The 16,470-nt window shown below is 36.2% G+C and overlaps 1 protein-coding gene across 8 annotated transcripts in view; it reads left to right on the plus strand.

The window, feature by feature from the left end:
- The window catches only part of St7 (suppression of tumorigenicity 7), a 204,132-nt gene that overhangs the window by 123,089 nt on the left and 64,573 nt on the right, over positions 1-16,470 (plus strand). For 5 of the 8 annotated variants that reach the window (XM_042695938.1, XM_042695937.1, XM_042695945.1 and 2 more), the window contains exons 7-9: positions 1,215-1,283; positions 3,056-3,210; positions 5,393-5,490. In XM_042695938.1, the coding sequence (XP_042551872.1) occupies positions 1,215-1,283; positions 3,056-3,210; positions 5,393-5,490 (322 nt within the window). The remainder of the gene's footprint in view (positions 1-1,214; positions 1,284-3,055; positions 3,211-5,392; positions 5,491-16,470) is intronic. The other 3 variants (XM_042695940.1, XM_042695939.1, XM_042695944.1) reach the window with 1 other exon arrangement.

Here is a 16,470-nt window from a genome sequence, read left to right on the forward strand (position 1 = left end):
GTGACAAGATATATAGAAACTACTTTAAAGGTTTGTGTCTTCATGAATCACCGTTCTTTACTATTCAACCTATTACTAAACCACCCAATTATACTATAATCCAGCTCATGTTTCTCCATTTTGATCTTAGAAATGCCAGTTGTATCTGTATGTCTTTAATTTGTAGTGTATCTATTAAAGAATATTAAGCTACCACCACATTATTTATTTATTCTTAGCAAATTTAAGCTACTTTCTTTTTAATGTGCTTGGAGACCATCTCTTTAATAATCCATTAGAATATCTTTCCATATCATTGTTCTGTAGTTTGAGAAGTCAGCCTTCTTTCCCTTTTTGAAAAATTTATACCACATTTATCATCTCATCTTCTAGTATCTCTCCATTCTTTGTGATTCCTCAACTCTCCATAGAGTGCAGTTTCGTGGCCTGTCTGCAGGGTCTGTTGGCTTTCTGGGATTTGCCCATCCTAGTAGAGTAATTCATTTAGAATGAATCAGTGATTTGCTATCTTATATCTTTATAACCAAGTTAGAGTTTAGTTTCTGTTCTTTTTTTAGCATGACAATCATTCTCCCAGATAAAGAAGCCAGAAACAAAACAGGAGTGAGAAATTTCCTTTTTCTTTATTATCTACTGCTATCAACCATAAACCTTCTTTGTTTTGCTCTTGTGTTGTCTTTTTTTGCTTATGTGTTTTAATGGTAACTTTGGAGAATTGGAGATGATAGGGCCTTAAATGTAATTTAGAAATACAAAATAGTTGTCTTCAGTGGTTTTCATTTGTTTGTTGCTGGTTTTTGTTTGTTTAATTAGGTAAGATTTAGCTCATTTGACATTTTAGCTCCCCTGATACTATTCTTATAAGTTCACTCCACTCTCTTATGGTCTGTCATTAAACACTCCCTTTCCATCTTTTTTTTTTTCACATGTCCTTAAAAATTTGACCTGGGAGAAATCTTTGTGAAGCCATATTGATTACTGAAGTACCACCCTTCTTTTCTTCCTTTGTGATTGCAGTTACAGTTGAACCTTTGGAAACAGCTCAGTCCTCTTACACCATTTTTCCTTCTGAGTCTCATGCCATTGAATCATACTTCTTTTCTTTGAATTTTTTGAAGTCCACCCTCTTTGATTACTCCAAAATGACATAGCAACTCTCTCTGAATGTTCCTATCAATTTTCATTTCACCAACTATTTTTTTCTTCTTGGTCAGAATTAGGTCCAGAGTTGAAGTTCCCCTAATTGCTTCCTCTACCATCTGGGAGATAAAATTGTTACCAAAGTAAGTCAAGAACCTGTGGGATGCTCTACTTCTAACCAAATGAAACTTCTAGCAGCTATCTGGAGGGTTGATACCATCACCACACTTTCTTGCTTCTGTATGTGTATTGTGTTGTGACAAGGATGCCTCATCTCTCTTCCATCCAGCTGAGCAGTCTGTTCTGTAATCCCCAACCATTAGTACTTCTGTTGCTCTCTCCTTTTCCTTCACTCACAGCTCTTAGCATGTTTCTACCCCAAACTCATGGGTTTTCACATAGATACATGTTTCTTAGCCAGTAGTGCTACTCTGCCTCTCCACCAAAGAATCCTTTTTAAAATATAAATGAGTAAAGCAAACAAACCATTCTTGAATTCCCAACCCACCAACCACTAATCTTATGTTAATTCCTCTGACACTGTATCCACCACTTGATATGATAACCTCAATTTTTACTTCATTACCCTTGACCCTTATTAGTATGTTGGCATCTGAAGCCCTAAATATTTTCTTTGATGCCTCCCACAGTTTTCTCCAGTGGGCTGGTCACTGGACAATCTCAGCATCATTATCGTTCTTTCCAAGTTATATAAACTGACCTCCAGTATAATAAATTTTCCAGCCTTTTTTTCTGGGCATTTATCTCCCTACCTCACCATATTCAGTTAAAGATCCTATTAGTGGTTCTGCCTGAAATTAGAGAGATTACTTAAAGAATTTATAAGACCCTTCTCAAGGTTAATTAATGACCCCCAAAACCTCATGTTGGCTGTAAAGTTCAAATTCTTATGCTAGCTGGCTTTGAAGTTTCTAAGTAGTAAACATAACATTTGATCATCCTTTCTGGTTATTTTTTTCTCTTGTGGTCTGATGGTGATAAATAGGGAATGGGCCACAGAGAGGCAGTGGAGAAGAAAGGGAAAGGATGGGGATAAAGCAGGACCTGTGATGCCTGCCATGGGCTCACTATTTTCCTAGTGCATTCCCTTTCTTTGCCAGTAGGTTGTTCCTTATATAATTTGAAAGGCTGACATTTCCCCTTGTTCATTAGTTAACTGCAGATCCTTTCTGGATTTCTACCTTAGCGGGTTGTTGAAAGGATTATATAATGTGATATATTTTAAGTGCCTGGTACAGTGCTTAATTTATACAAAGCAACAAATGGCAGTTTGTAATGGGATGAGATCTAATTCTCCTTAGCTACCCTGACTGAGTGAGATTTTGAGCTGTTCAGAAACATGGTAGCTGCTTCTAATATTCCTGAAGCAGAAGATCACTACTGTTATGAGTTGTTGAAGCACTGCTTTTTAATAATTTTAGGTTGTGTTTAGTAAACTTACATATGATGCCTCTAACTTTCTGTCAGAAGGAGATATTGAATAATAACTACAATTGCCACCATTATTAGCTGACATTTAGTGAGCATGCACCAAGTGCTGATTTCTGTAGAGTGCTTCACATGCATCACCTTACTTTAACCTTTACAACATTATGAACGAACAGATTTCATGTAGTTGTTCATCAGGGAGGCAGAGTAATAACTTGCCCCAAGTGACACACTAATAAGGGTGGCGTCCATATATGAGTCCCATGGTCCTAAAGCTAAGCGTCTTACCTCTCAAGATGTTTCTTTTGTACCATTACTTTGTGTCAACAGCTACAAACCGGTGCATGAACCAGTTGGCCACTGTGCATGTTTCGGCATAACTCCTTGCCCTTCTGCATGAACTCCTGCAATCTATTGACATGACCTTGGGTTTACAATTGATGGTGGTTATTATCTGAATGGACAGGTGTGCAACTGCTTATATTCTCTTGGCTGAAGAGGAAGCAACAACCATTGCTGAAGCTGAAAAGCTGTTTAAGCAGGCCCTGAAGGCTGGAGATGGCTGTTACCGGCGTTCTCAGCAGCTACAACATCATGGATCCCAGTATGAAGCTCAACATAGTAAGGTTTTCTCTAGGTTAACGTGTTGGGAAATGAGAAGCATAAGAGGATAAATCAGTGCAAATTTTGAGACTGATAGAAAATTTGATTCACCTAAGAGAAGAACAAATAAGGGCTTTGCTTTCTTGTTTGTTTTTAGTTACCATTTTTCCTTCCTAGATGAGGACTTGGTAAACAATTATTTCAATACTGCCTATGTTCTATTCCCTTTCCTACTGCTAGTATCCTATTGCCATGAATAAATAGCTATCAACTTTAATAGAATCTTTGTTTTCACCCCAGAATCCTTAGGAATTTCTGATCATCAGTTGCTTCTTTGTCACACAACTTTATGTCCCAGTTTATTAACGGAACTTGTTAGTGCATCTGCTATCAAAGTTTTTATGGATTGAACATGTATTGAAGTAGGACAATTTAGAAAATAGCAGTTATTGGTAATTGTATGAGTATACAGCTCTTATTTAAGAGAAAGAATCATGAGTTCCTAATGATGTCTTTTATGTTGCAAATACCCCTTTTATTTAAGACCACTCTTTAAAATCTGAAATTTTTTAAAAATATAGGACACTGACCTGATGGCCAGTGATATTTGGAGGAACAATAGAAATAAGGGAGAATGATTTCTGGAATTCACCGAACCCCTTGATGCATCTTCAGTATTTAAACAGAAACTCAGTGATCCTTGAGAGAGAAAAGTGTTTCTGTGGTTGAAACGAAGTTGGGGTTGTTTCGTTATGGTGGAATTTCTGTCACTTCATTCCTTCCTTCTTCAATTTGGCATTTGAATACACTTCTCCTTGTACTTGAGATTATACAATTAAATTTTAATATTAAACTTGGATTGAGTATAGGATCTGACTGCATTCGTTTCTACAACTAAGGTGCCAGCAAAATCTTGCCTTATATTTTATATGTACAGGAGTGTCTCTGCACAAGTCATTAATACTTAGGTTTCTATTTTATTCTGAAGGTAGCATATATGTTAACAAGGTCCCTAATAACCATCCTTGTCTTACTTATTTTTCTTATCTCACTTTTTAAAAAGCATAACAGTTCATTTTGAAGAGCTATAGTGAATGTCTATTTTGTGAACTAACTGGAAATTAATATGTACAATTACATAACCTGTATTACAACTTCAGAGTTTTTCTTTTTTCTTCTCTAAATTAAATCCTTTCAACCTGTTGCCTAAATTTATCCAAGAAAATATAATCACATCTTTAAAATAATTTGTAGGTACTTGGCAGTTTTTCAGCACACATCTTGTTCTCATTGTTTGAAACTTGAAATGTGCAGGCTTTGGTCTTAACATCTTTTAATAGCTGAGTATTATACATATACTTAATCTATAACAGGTGTGTCATATTTTCTCAAACATGGTAATTTTATTGAGGATTAAACATATGCATGTTCTCACTGGTCTGGAAATGTATCCAAAAAGATATAATTAAATAAAAGATTAAGATAAGAAGTTGTTAATGTACTTTTGAGGGCCATTTTTGTGAGTATTGCTATAAGTATTTAGCTTGTCAGTGCTTTCTCTAACACTAGGGTAGTTTTTCATTTTGTTGCATACTCTATTGTCATATCTGGAATGTGTTATATTGCCATCTAAAATCAACTGCTTTGGGGACCTGGAGATGATTATGATGTCACTAGTACTAGAGAAGGAATAATATGAAACAGAAGTTCAAGATGAGGCTTCTCCAGACTTGATGTCAAGAATGAAAAAAAAATAGTTGATCAGGATGCAACCTGAGATTCACCTCTTTGCATTCTCACCAAAAGCATGCACACTTGAAGAACATGGATTTCTTGTTGTAAACTGGAGGTTATGTGAGTAAGTTCATTTTCCCCACACTGTGGGGCAGATTTTATTTATTATCAAATATTCAACATCCTAACTCAAGAGCATTGATTGAGTAATCAGTCATGATTTGACTTTTGGAAGTCTAAGTACTTCTACTCTACTCTGTATTCACTGTGCTATTAACAAAGTTAGTTGTCAACGTTCCTAGTGGTAGGAAAGGCCAAATAGGCAGTCTGTTCTCTTTTAGGTTTTTTTATTAAGAGCAAGACAAGTGAGCTTCTGAATTTTTCCTTGTTACTCAGTTGAGAAGTCTTGTTTTTTTTTTAAATTTGTTTTTCTTTTTAAATTTTGGTGTTATATCTTCTCCTTCAGGACGAGATACCAATGTCTTGGTCTACATCAAAAGAAGGCTAGCAATGTGTGCCAGAAGACTCGGGAGGACCAGGGAAGCAGTGAAAATGATGAGAGATGTGAGTTTGGATTTGTGTTGGGGATCAGTGTCAATTCACTTGGCTTAGAGTGATAGGAATGTACTAAGTGGATTAAATGGACTGAGCCAGCGATGGCCTGGTAGGCCTCAGAGCCAGCTCTCAGCTTAAGAGATGAGTAATCTTGGACAATTTATTTAACTTCTGTTTCCTAGTTTTCTGTAAAATGATATAACAATAACAATTCTCACAATAACTTCTCAGGGTTGTTGTAAGAATTAAATGAGATAATACGTGAATAATGCTTTTTAATAGTCTGACTGGCACATTAAAATATATATACATATCTCAGTAGACACTAGGCATGGTGATATTCACCTGCATTATCAGCTACTTGGGAAGCAGAGGTAGGAGGATTGTGATTTGAGACCAGCCTAGGCAAAATTAATAAGACTTTATCTCAAAAATAACCCAGGTGTGATGGTGCACACCTGTTACCTCAGCTACTCAGGAGGCAAAGACCAGGAGATCATGTTCCATGACTGGCCTTGGGGAAATTGCCAGAGCTTGTGTGTAAAACAAACTACATGCAGAAGGATTGGGGCATGGGCATGGCTCAAGTGGTAGGGGATTTGCCTTGAAAACACAAGGCCCTGAGTTCAATCCCCTATTACTACTACTACTACTATTACTATTACTACTACTATACACACACACACACACACACACACACACACACACACACGCATAACTGTACACAGTTGTTAGTAAATTTGAATAAATTGTTGGGCAAATTGCTACCCTCAAATTTAGTAATATTATGAGCTAATCCTATTATAATCAATCAGGTATTTTTCTAGATTCTTTTTTATTTTAAATATGTATTTTTTATTGTAAAGATACTGTACAGAGGGGTTAAAGTTACATGAGCAAGGTAATGAGTCCAGTTTCTATGGAGCATTTGTTTTTCCCCTACCATCCCATTCCTCCCCACCTCCCGAGAATCAGGGTAATTGATCAGTGGTAGTCAACATTAGAATTAAGAAAATAGGAAGCAGGAAAGAGTGTTAAAACTAAACTAAAACTCAAGGAAGTTATTACTGTGTTATTTTAAAACAAAGTTGTAGCTTTATCAGACAACAGTGAACTTCTACTGTTTTTGCTCCTGTTAGAGTTAGTAAGAAATACTTTTCATTAACTGGTACTAGTGATACTAGTGGTACTAGTGATACTAAAACAAGGAAGATGGAATGTGCTCTCCCACAAACACATTCTTTTGGCTAAAGAAAAAAATGTAAAGAATGTTACATCACATAAGAGCTAATTTTAAGAATAAATTTCTGCAAAGACAAGAGCTTGCTCTCAATGATTGTCAACTTGCAGAAATTCTATCCCTTGATATAGCAAAGAAACTCTTGTCCATCACTTCTTAATTAACCTGCATCTTATTTAATTTGTGCTTACAAAACTTCATAGGAATAACATTTATTTTGTGGCAATTCTGGGGTTTGAACTCAGGACCTTGTACTTGTGAGCTATACCTCCAGCCGTATTGTTCTTTACTGGTTATTTTTGAGATAGGGTCTTATTGTGGGGTTTTCAGGCCAGGCTGGCCTGGAACTCAGATCCTCCTAATCTCAGCCTCAGTCTTGGGATGACAAGTGAACTGTAACTTACTGCCCTGAAAAGGTATCTCATGAACTTTTCTGCCCAGATTGGCCTCAAATCACAATCATCCCAATCTCAGCTCCCAAATAACTAAGATTACAGGTATGAACTAAAAACACCTGGCTACGTTCTAATTATTTAGCTTCTTTGTCACTTTCTGATGATCATTTCATATATATATATATATATATATATATATATATATATATATACACACACACATGTATATATGTATGTGATTTTAATCATATGCAATTTTACATGTATATATATATGCAGTTCTGTATGTGTGTGTATATATATATACATGTAAAATTACATATGATTGAAATCAATATATATATATATATATATCTACCATGCATGTGCTATGACTTGGTTTTCATTTAACATTGCTTTATATTTCTTTTCCACTTATTGACCTCATTCAAATATAGATTTTGAGAGAACATCTGAGATTCTGTGGAAGACAGACACACTGGGCAAGGAGTCAAAAAGCCTAAATGTGAATCTCAGCTTTGCTCTGTGCCAGCTTTGCAATCCACAGCAAACTTACTTAACTTATGGACATTTCATTTAGTCTTCCATAAATCAGGGGTAATTATTCTTACTTAAAAGGGAAATTGATGGAGAGAATTGAGATCATGTGAAAACACTTGGTATATAATACACATCTTACAATTCTTTCCCTGTTTTTTTCTGATGTAAGTTATTTTAAAATGTAAATATGCATTTATTTTTAATTGATACATAATTGTACATACAATGTACAGTGTGGCATTCTGGTATATGTGCCCAATTTATAATGATCTTATCAGGATTATCTCATTAGGGCAATTGGTGTATCCACCACCTAAAGCTGATTTCTTTTTATTGAATGAATAAATCAGCCAGTCATGTACTCTCTTTCTGAATTTCTCTGTGTACATATGAATATACACATACATATTTTAGGCATGCTTGTACCTATGTATACGTATTTCTCTGCGTATTTTTTTAAATATTCCTGGGGCTTGAACTGAGGGCTTTGCACGTGGTAGGCATTCTACCAGTTGAGCCATGCCTTCAGTTCTTTTTGCCTTCATTGTTTTTCTAATTGGTTTTTGATTTTTGTCTAAACAGTCCTGGTACATGATTCTCTTATGTATGTTTTCCCTATAGTTGGGATGATGATTGCACACCACCATATTGCTTGAGATGAGTTTGCTTTTTGCTTGGAATAGTCTCGAACCTCAGTTTTCCCAATCTTAACCTCCTCAGTAGCTAGGATTACATATATGAGCCTCTAGTCCTGGTAAATGGTGTTTTTTTAAAATAATAATTCCTCTAATGGCACCTGTCATATATATATCAAATACCAATATGTTACTTTTTCTGTGGTTTTATGGAACATCCAGTAGATTTGAGTCCTACTATTATGAGTCTTTTAAAGAACACCCCCAAACACAGTGGTGAGGTGAATACATTAAAAATGCCCTGTCTTTAGGAAACTCCAGCTGTCCTCATATCCCAAACCAAGGAGCAAGGGTTGACCTTTTCTTCTGTCAAAACTGCAACTGAGTCCAGACTTGCAGGAGCTGGTTGTAGTGAGAACTGACTTGTTTGGCTCCCTTTGGGTCACACAAGTCAGACTTCACTGAGGGTTTACTCCTTTGACAATATGCACATAAACCATCTTGCTGTTAGACTTCCTGTGATAAAGTAGCAGAGGATTTCAGACAGTTTGCTGATAGAGCATTAGGCAGGAGGATCTAATTTTTCATTAAGACACAGCCATCCTCTTCCCATATTCATGGGATTAAACTTTTCTAAGCAGATTTTCAAGTGGAAATAGAAATGGTAGTCAGGATGCTTTCCATGTAGAGAGCACTGTTTGGGAATTCCTTAAGGAAGGGTAAACTGTTAATTGGTGAATGAAAGAGAATTCGGGGAAGGGGATAAAAGGCAATACAGGAATTCTGGCTACAGATAATTTTGTGTAATTCCACAGCACCAGATTATACTTGACTCAAATACAATATTGATTCCCTCAGTGAAATATTGATGAAATGAACTTAACCTTGATTCAGCATCAAGATCCACTTTAAAATGTACACATGGCTGGGAATGTTGCTTAGTGGTAGAGTACTTGCCTAGCATGCATGAAGTCCTGGGTTCTATTTCTCAGTACTACAGAAAAAAGCTGAAAGTGGTGCTGTGGCTCAAGTGGTGGAGTGCTATCCTTGAACCAAAGAAGCTCAGGGACAGCACTGAGACTCTGAGTTTAAGCCCCAGACCTAGCCAAAAAATAATGTATACACGAAAGTTGTGACATTTACCCATATTTTTCATATAATTTTGGATTGTTTGTTCTTCTTTTATACAATTCCACTGAGTGCATACTAAATTGACTTACTTATTAAGAACCCTTTTAAAATTGCTGAGTACCTTAAAATTTTATATATAGGTTTATTTATTTATACTTATAATTTTAGAAATTAAGACAGGCATTTAAAATATTCACTTCAAAATAATAATTATAAATATAGTACATATTACCACAACCGATCTTTTATGAAAAATTACTATATTCAAATGAATAATGAAAGGTAATGACATTCTTTTTATGTTCTTGCAAATCTCTTTAAGTGTCTGGCTCAATAGGATACAACTAGTGTCTCCTGAGTTTGCATTTAGTCTGCTGTGTTATCATATATGACCTCTAGGAGTATCTCTATACCTTCATGACAGAGCAAGAATGCAAAAGAATAAAAACGTCCTCTGATCATAGTTTTGATCTGAGGCCCAAGAAAAGGTATCAGGACCCCCCCAGCGGTTCCCTATTCTATCCTTGAGAACTACTTGAACAAGCATTAAACAAATGGGTAGGAGTAAGATTATATCTGTCTTTATTTTTAAAGATTTTTTTTTTGTATTTCCAAACAATATTGTAATTTTAGCTTAAAGTGAGACAAATGAATATTTATTACCTAGAGATGTGAGAACAAAGAACCTTAAACTGAGAGGTTTAAATGATATTAAAACTTTTTTTCACAATAAATTAAGTCTAGAAGTCCAAGATCATGGCATGGTAGCACTGTACTCCCTCTGCAGTATAGCAAGGAATCCTTCCTTGCTCCTAACTTTTGATAGTTACTGGCAATTTTTACCCTTCTTCACTTTAGACACATTAGTTCAATCTGTGCCTGTATTCAGGTGGACATTCTCCCTGTGTATTTGTATCTGTGTGTTCAACTTTCCTTCTTCTCTTTTGGACAAAATTATAATGGGCTTATGACCTCATCCTAACTTAAATCTCCAAAACTCAATTTCCAAATAAGGTCACATTGATAGCCACTGTGAGAATTCTCATCAATCAGGCCTTCTGGAGGACCCATTTCCAGGTCTAGTATAAATACTCTGTATATACTTCCATTGTTTTGGAAACTTCACTGTCATATCAGGTTCCCTGAAAACAATTCTCATATGCTTTTGATCATGTTGAATGCATTCTTAGCCTAATCTGTAAAAGTTACAACTGCTAACTATCCTTTCCTGTTCTTACTCTTGGCTCTTTATAAAAGTATTCAGAGAGAGAGAGAGAGAGAGAGAGAGAGAGAGAGAGAGAGAGAGCTATAGTTAGTTTCCTTGAGTTGAATCCTTCCTGCATTGGCATCACCTTCAGAATGATCAGCTGAGAACTATAGGGTGTTCTGTTTTTGTTATCAACAACTTACATAGTGAATATTGCTACATGCCAGACACTCTGCTCAGAGACTTCCCTATATTGTCTCTTTTAATTCATACATGCCATGGAAATTTTTGAAATAAATTACAAAAATAATTTATGCTCATTTTAACAAGACAAAGAATAGGAAGTTATATATACTCCCTCCTTTGCTAAAATGCCATCTCATTGAGCTAATGAACATGAGAAATTTCTAGCTTCTTTTCTTGGCTCATGTAAAGTCACACCTGATCATGTGAAGATTTTAAGCAGAGGTGGTTTCCATCTTAACAAAATGTGAATCAGAATTAAACTAGTAACAAAGAGGTGCCAAGGAGCTGGTTTGATGTTAACATTGTCGATCTTTTCTCTCCTTTTTTTTTTTTTACTCCCTACAGCTCTGTTTTTGGTCTTTATGATCTATTCTGATATCTAATTTGACCTAAACCATTTATCTCTATTTTAGTCAAAAATATATGAACTGTCCACTCCAAGTCCATGTTTGTGTTTTGTTTGCTTGTTTAGTTTTGTAGGTACCAGGATGTGAACTCAAGGCCTCATACTTGCTCAATTTGCTTGTCTGGTCTCTACCACTTGAGCCCATCCTCTAGCCTAGCTTTTTGTTTATTATTTTGGAGATGAAATCTCACTAACTTTTTTTCTTGGACTGGCCTCAGACTTCAGTCCTCCAGCTATCAGTCTCCCGAGTAGCTAAAATTACAGGCATGAACTGTCAAAGCCTGATTCATATCTGTTTTGATCATTAGTTTAATCAATGAACAAAATAAAGGTCCTATCCTATACCAAGCTTACAAGAGAGATTTAAAAAACTAAACCTAGTAAATGTGTATTTTCATAGTAGTTTATAAAGAAACAAAAGTGTTGGTGGGGATAGGGGAGAAAAGTAAGTAGAGCTAACAAGGCTCAGGAAAGTTGTGTATGGAAGGCAGGGAAGTAAGTCAAAACTCAAAGAAGCATAGGATGCATGGTTTCTCTCATTTGTAATAACTAGGTCTCTATAAATCTACAAGTAAATGCAATGGATAGCAAAAGACAAATAATTACACTTGGACATGATTAATTAAACAGCACTCTAACCATTCACACAGTGAGACCAAAGGACGATATTCTTAGAAGAGAATCAGAAGGGCTCAGTAGCTATGTACATATGATCATATAAAATGATGCTATCAGAATGAACTCCAAGAAAGGGCAACAGTCGTTTCTTACTGTGCTGTTTGCTGTTATTAGTTTTTTTCTCCCTTCAGTTTATATTCCCTTTGTTTTTGTTTTTTTTTTTTTTTGGGTCCGGTTATGGGGCCTGAACTCTGGGCCTGGGCACTTTTCCTCAGCTCTTCAGCTCAAGGCTAGCGCTCTACCACTTGAGCCACAGCACCACTTCCGGCTTTTTTCTTTTTTGCTTATGTGGTGCTGAGGAATCGAACCCAGGGCCTCGTGCATGCAAGGCAAGCACTCTACCACTGAGCCACCTTCCCAGCCCTATTCCCTTTGGTTTTTGATTTTTGTAACTTTTGTCTTATATATAAATTTATCGGATTTAGGAAGGGAAGGGGAAGCACAGAAATGGTAGACAAAGGTTGAGCCAGTTCAGTAGTGATAGTCACTAAAAACTATGTTGGAAATGAGCTATCAACTTGGATGGGGAAGGGGATTGGGGGAACAACAAAAAGAAATGTACTCATTATCTGACTTATGTAACTGTAACTCCTCTGTATATATGAGAAGAGAAAAAGTTAAGTGGCAAGGGCTAGTTGGAGAAGCATACTATGGTTTGTAAGAAGGAGCAAATGGAAAATTAGTAGAACCAGGAGAGTATTATATCACCAGAGCTAAAAGAAGTATATCTGACCATATATATTTATTGACCATATAATATTTATTGAAGTGAACAGGAAGTGGAAATGAAGTGTTTTTTTTCTTTGTTGGTGCTTTTGTTTTCATTTCCTTTGTTTTATTTGTTTATTGGCCTGTCTTTGGGAGGGCAACAGGGAGCATAGAAGTGATGGGACAAAATGCAAACAAATGAAGCAGTGGTACTCACTAGACACTATTTGAAAATGAACTATACAACTTGTGGGGTGGAGAATGGAGGGAAAAACGGAGAGAGTGAGGGAAGGGATAAGATTGACCAAAAAGAAATGCACTCTTGATCTGGCTTATGAAATCATAATCCTTCTATATATCACCTTTACAATAACAATAAATTAAAAAAATTTTAAAAGAAGTGCCAGCTAGTATACTTAACTAATACATGTAAACCACAGAGATGGTTGTGATCATGTTGTATTGTTTTGTGTCCTCTTATGGAGCCAACTTGTCATTTTTTAATAGAAAAAATTAAAACAGGATTCACTTTGAAATTTTAAAAAAAAGAGTAATAGGGGCTTGGAAGGTGGCTCAGTGGTAGAGTGCTTGCCTTGCATACATGAGGCTCTGGGTTCGATTCCTCAGCACCACATAAGCAGAAAAAGCTGGAAGTGGTGCTGTGGCTCAAGTGGTAGATCACTAGCCTTAAGCTGAAGAGCTGAGGGACAACACCCAGCTCCAGAGTTTAAGCCCGCCCCACAACAGACAAAAAAAAAAAAAAAAAGACTAATGGGGGCTGATTAAGAAATCCAGGGACAAAAAATAGACATGTATGGGCTTAGTGAAACTAATAAACAATGGATGGAAACAATGGTTTAAAGTAGCTAGATTTCAGTATGCTACTCTAGTCATCATTTGCATATTTAAATTTTAGATAAAACATAACTGTGGTGTCAAGATCTGGAGTTTGGCTATGACTTTGGGTTTCTTAATTACAGTGGAGAGGCAGAGACTTTTAAAGACTTTCAAAGGTCACTGAATACAAACTGATATCATATACATCAAGGGAGGTTTTGAGGTCCCATGTCTGACTAGATCCAAGTGCCAAAATCTTTACTGTGTGAAAACATGATCAATTAATGGTAACAAGGGCATTATGGAAGGACCTTGTAAGGAACAGAAACTTTTGTTTGAGAGTTACAAAAGAAACACTGATGTCAGATTTGTGTTTGTAAATAGTTGTGTAGATCTGTTTGGAAATGTGTAATCATGGACACAGGTGTCAGGTGGGAAGGACAGAGAGCAATGTAAGGTGAGGTGACTATAGAGCAGAGTGTGCATGAATGTCTCAGGTTGGAGTACCAGAAATTCTTCCTGTTGCCCTGAAAGAATCTTCCATTGTGACTGACTTTTCCTTTGACCTTTCTGTAGGCTGTCTGCCAGAGTGAGTATTTGTTAGCTCTGTCCCAGATAACTAAATGAGTTAATCTTCTGAATTGAGTTATTTACCATTACCCATGCGAATGTGGAAGGGTGTGTGCCAAACATACTGATTGTGGTTTTGGCACAAAGTATTCCTTTCTGACAGTAATTGTTGGCCAGTATGTTTAGCTGCTTGTTGAGACCACTCCTACAACCAGAGAGCAGTGCCATGTCATCACAGAGGGAAAGATGCGTATGGTCTTCTTGTCCATGAGTCTGCTTCCAAGTTATCCAAAATATGCATCAAATTGTCCAGGATTGTTCATGATCTCAGGGCCGGGGCACAGTCCAATTTTAAGAAGTTTAAGGTGGTAGAGAAATGTTTTACTTAAAGTGTTACCCACCAGTTTCAAAGAGCCATAGCAACCCTTCTTTCACCAGGAAAACTAATTTCCTTTTTTCTTCTCTAACAGAGCACCCTTAACTTTACCATAGAGTTTTGGGTAAGGAAATTTCCTCTGCAGTGCTATCAGAACTTTGATTTTGGAGAAGGAAGTTCCTAGTTTTCTGAAAGTAAGCTAAGAAAAAAATCTTTTGGGAGAGGGAAATGATTCAAGATGAGAATCTCAGTGTTATCCACAGTGGAGCTGGTTTTACCTTTAATTGACCCAGAAACAGAAGAAGTTCCATACTGAAAGTATTTTTATTAGGAACTGTATGAACTTATGACTGGTCTAAGGAAAAGCTCCCTCCTTGAAATGAATTGAACATAATTTTGACAGAAAAAGTAGACAATTCTTTAGGTAGCTTTCCGGCCCTTTGAATCTTTGAATCTTTGAGAAATAGAAAATTGTCATTGGAAGGTCTTCATCATATCTGCAGCTGTTAACAGCTTGCTTGATTCTCAGTAGTGAATGGATTTATGTTATGCTTTGCTTCCTTGAAGGACGAGTTAATTGGTGACTTAAATTTCCTTGTAAAACATGTATGCACCATGTTACTTTTCAACAGATGCTACATAATATTTGCCTTTGAATTAGTTATCAAAATGGCATTTTCTTATTACCGTATGTTTATGCCTCTCAACATACATCTGTGTAGGAACTCTCACGGGCCTTGAGACTAATGAACAACTCCTTCCCTTTCATGGTCCACAGTGTCATGAAAAACCACTGACAAAATAATAACCATGCAATATAGAGTATCTTTTCTATTTTCTATTCATGCCTTTATATGAAACTATAATTAAATAATGTCAAACTTGCAACTATAACAAAATAGTATCTGCTGCTAGAATCTAATGCACACCAAATTCCATAAACTTCAATTAGGTTAAGCTTGCATTGACCTTAGTAAGAATCTGGCTGAGGCTCTCTTTTAATTACCTCTGCCTTAAAATATGTAAGAATTTTCCCATTACTTTTCCCTCTCAAAGAACAATACATGGATGCTAAACTAATAAAATGTTGTAATAGATGCAAATCAAACATGAAAGGTTTAAACTGTTGTTTTCATCCTGCAAGTCAACTGAGAAAAAGCATACAGACTGTAGTTCTAAATTATGTCCATAGAGTATTTCAAACTCAGTGAATTAACTCTCCTTTTCCCTCATTTGAGCTCATAAATGTTAACCTCAGAAGTGCCTCAAATTCTTTCATTGAAATAAACCTGATCTGACAATAGCCAGATGATGTAAAATTGAAATTGAAATTTTATCCTTGGCCCAGCCCATGTTCTTCCCCACAGGTATTAGAGGAATCCTAGGAGAGTTAGTGTTTTCCTTCTATGTAAACTATAATATTTGGGCAAAACAGGGTATATAAATTTCTTGCTGCCAGGAGAAAGCAATTACCAGTGTAGCAAAGATAGATGGCAATAAATAAACAGAACTATGCTAGATAGTGAGTGAATTTAAAGATTTATTTAGGATAATTTAGCTTATAGAAAACAGGCCTCTATATCATATGCTTTCATTCAAGCTTCATATGGGAACTATAGTCTTTTCTTAATAAAAAAAGGCAAATTATATCACCAAGCCATATTTATACCTTATTCTAAAATAAATAGAGGTATGCTATGTGGTATCATACAACTAAAAACAAAAAGGAAAGTAGTCATATCACAGAAAACAGCCCTTCAACAATGTGTCATATCCTAATTAGTGTCCATGTGTGTGCGCGCGCACACACACACACACACACACACACACACACACACACACACGTGCACATGCATGTACCATTACTGGGTCTTGAACTCAAGGACTGGGTGCTGTCCCTTAGCTTTATTACTCAAAGCTAGGACTCTACTATTTGAGCCACAACTACTTGTATAACCATGCTTATTGCTGTATTATTTACCATAGCCTAGATATAGAAATAGCCCAGATACCTTTCCAT

This window comes from Dipodomys spectabilis, unplaced genomic scaffold (assembly GCF_019054845.1).
Source record: "Dipodomys spectabilis isolate Male_0828 unplaced genomic scaffold, ASM1905484v1 ptg000197l, whole genome shotgun sequence".
NCBI classification, from domain to species: Eukaryota; Metazoa; Chordata; class Mammalia; order Rodentia; family Heteromyidae; genus Dipodomys; species Dipodomys spectabilis.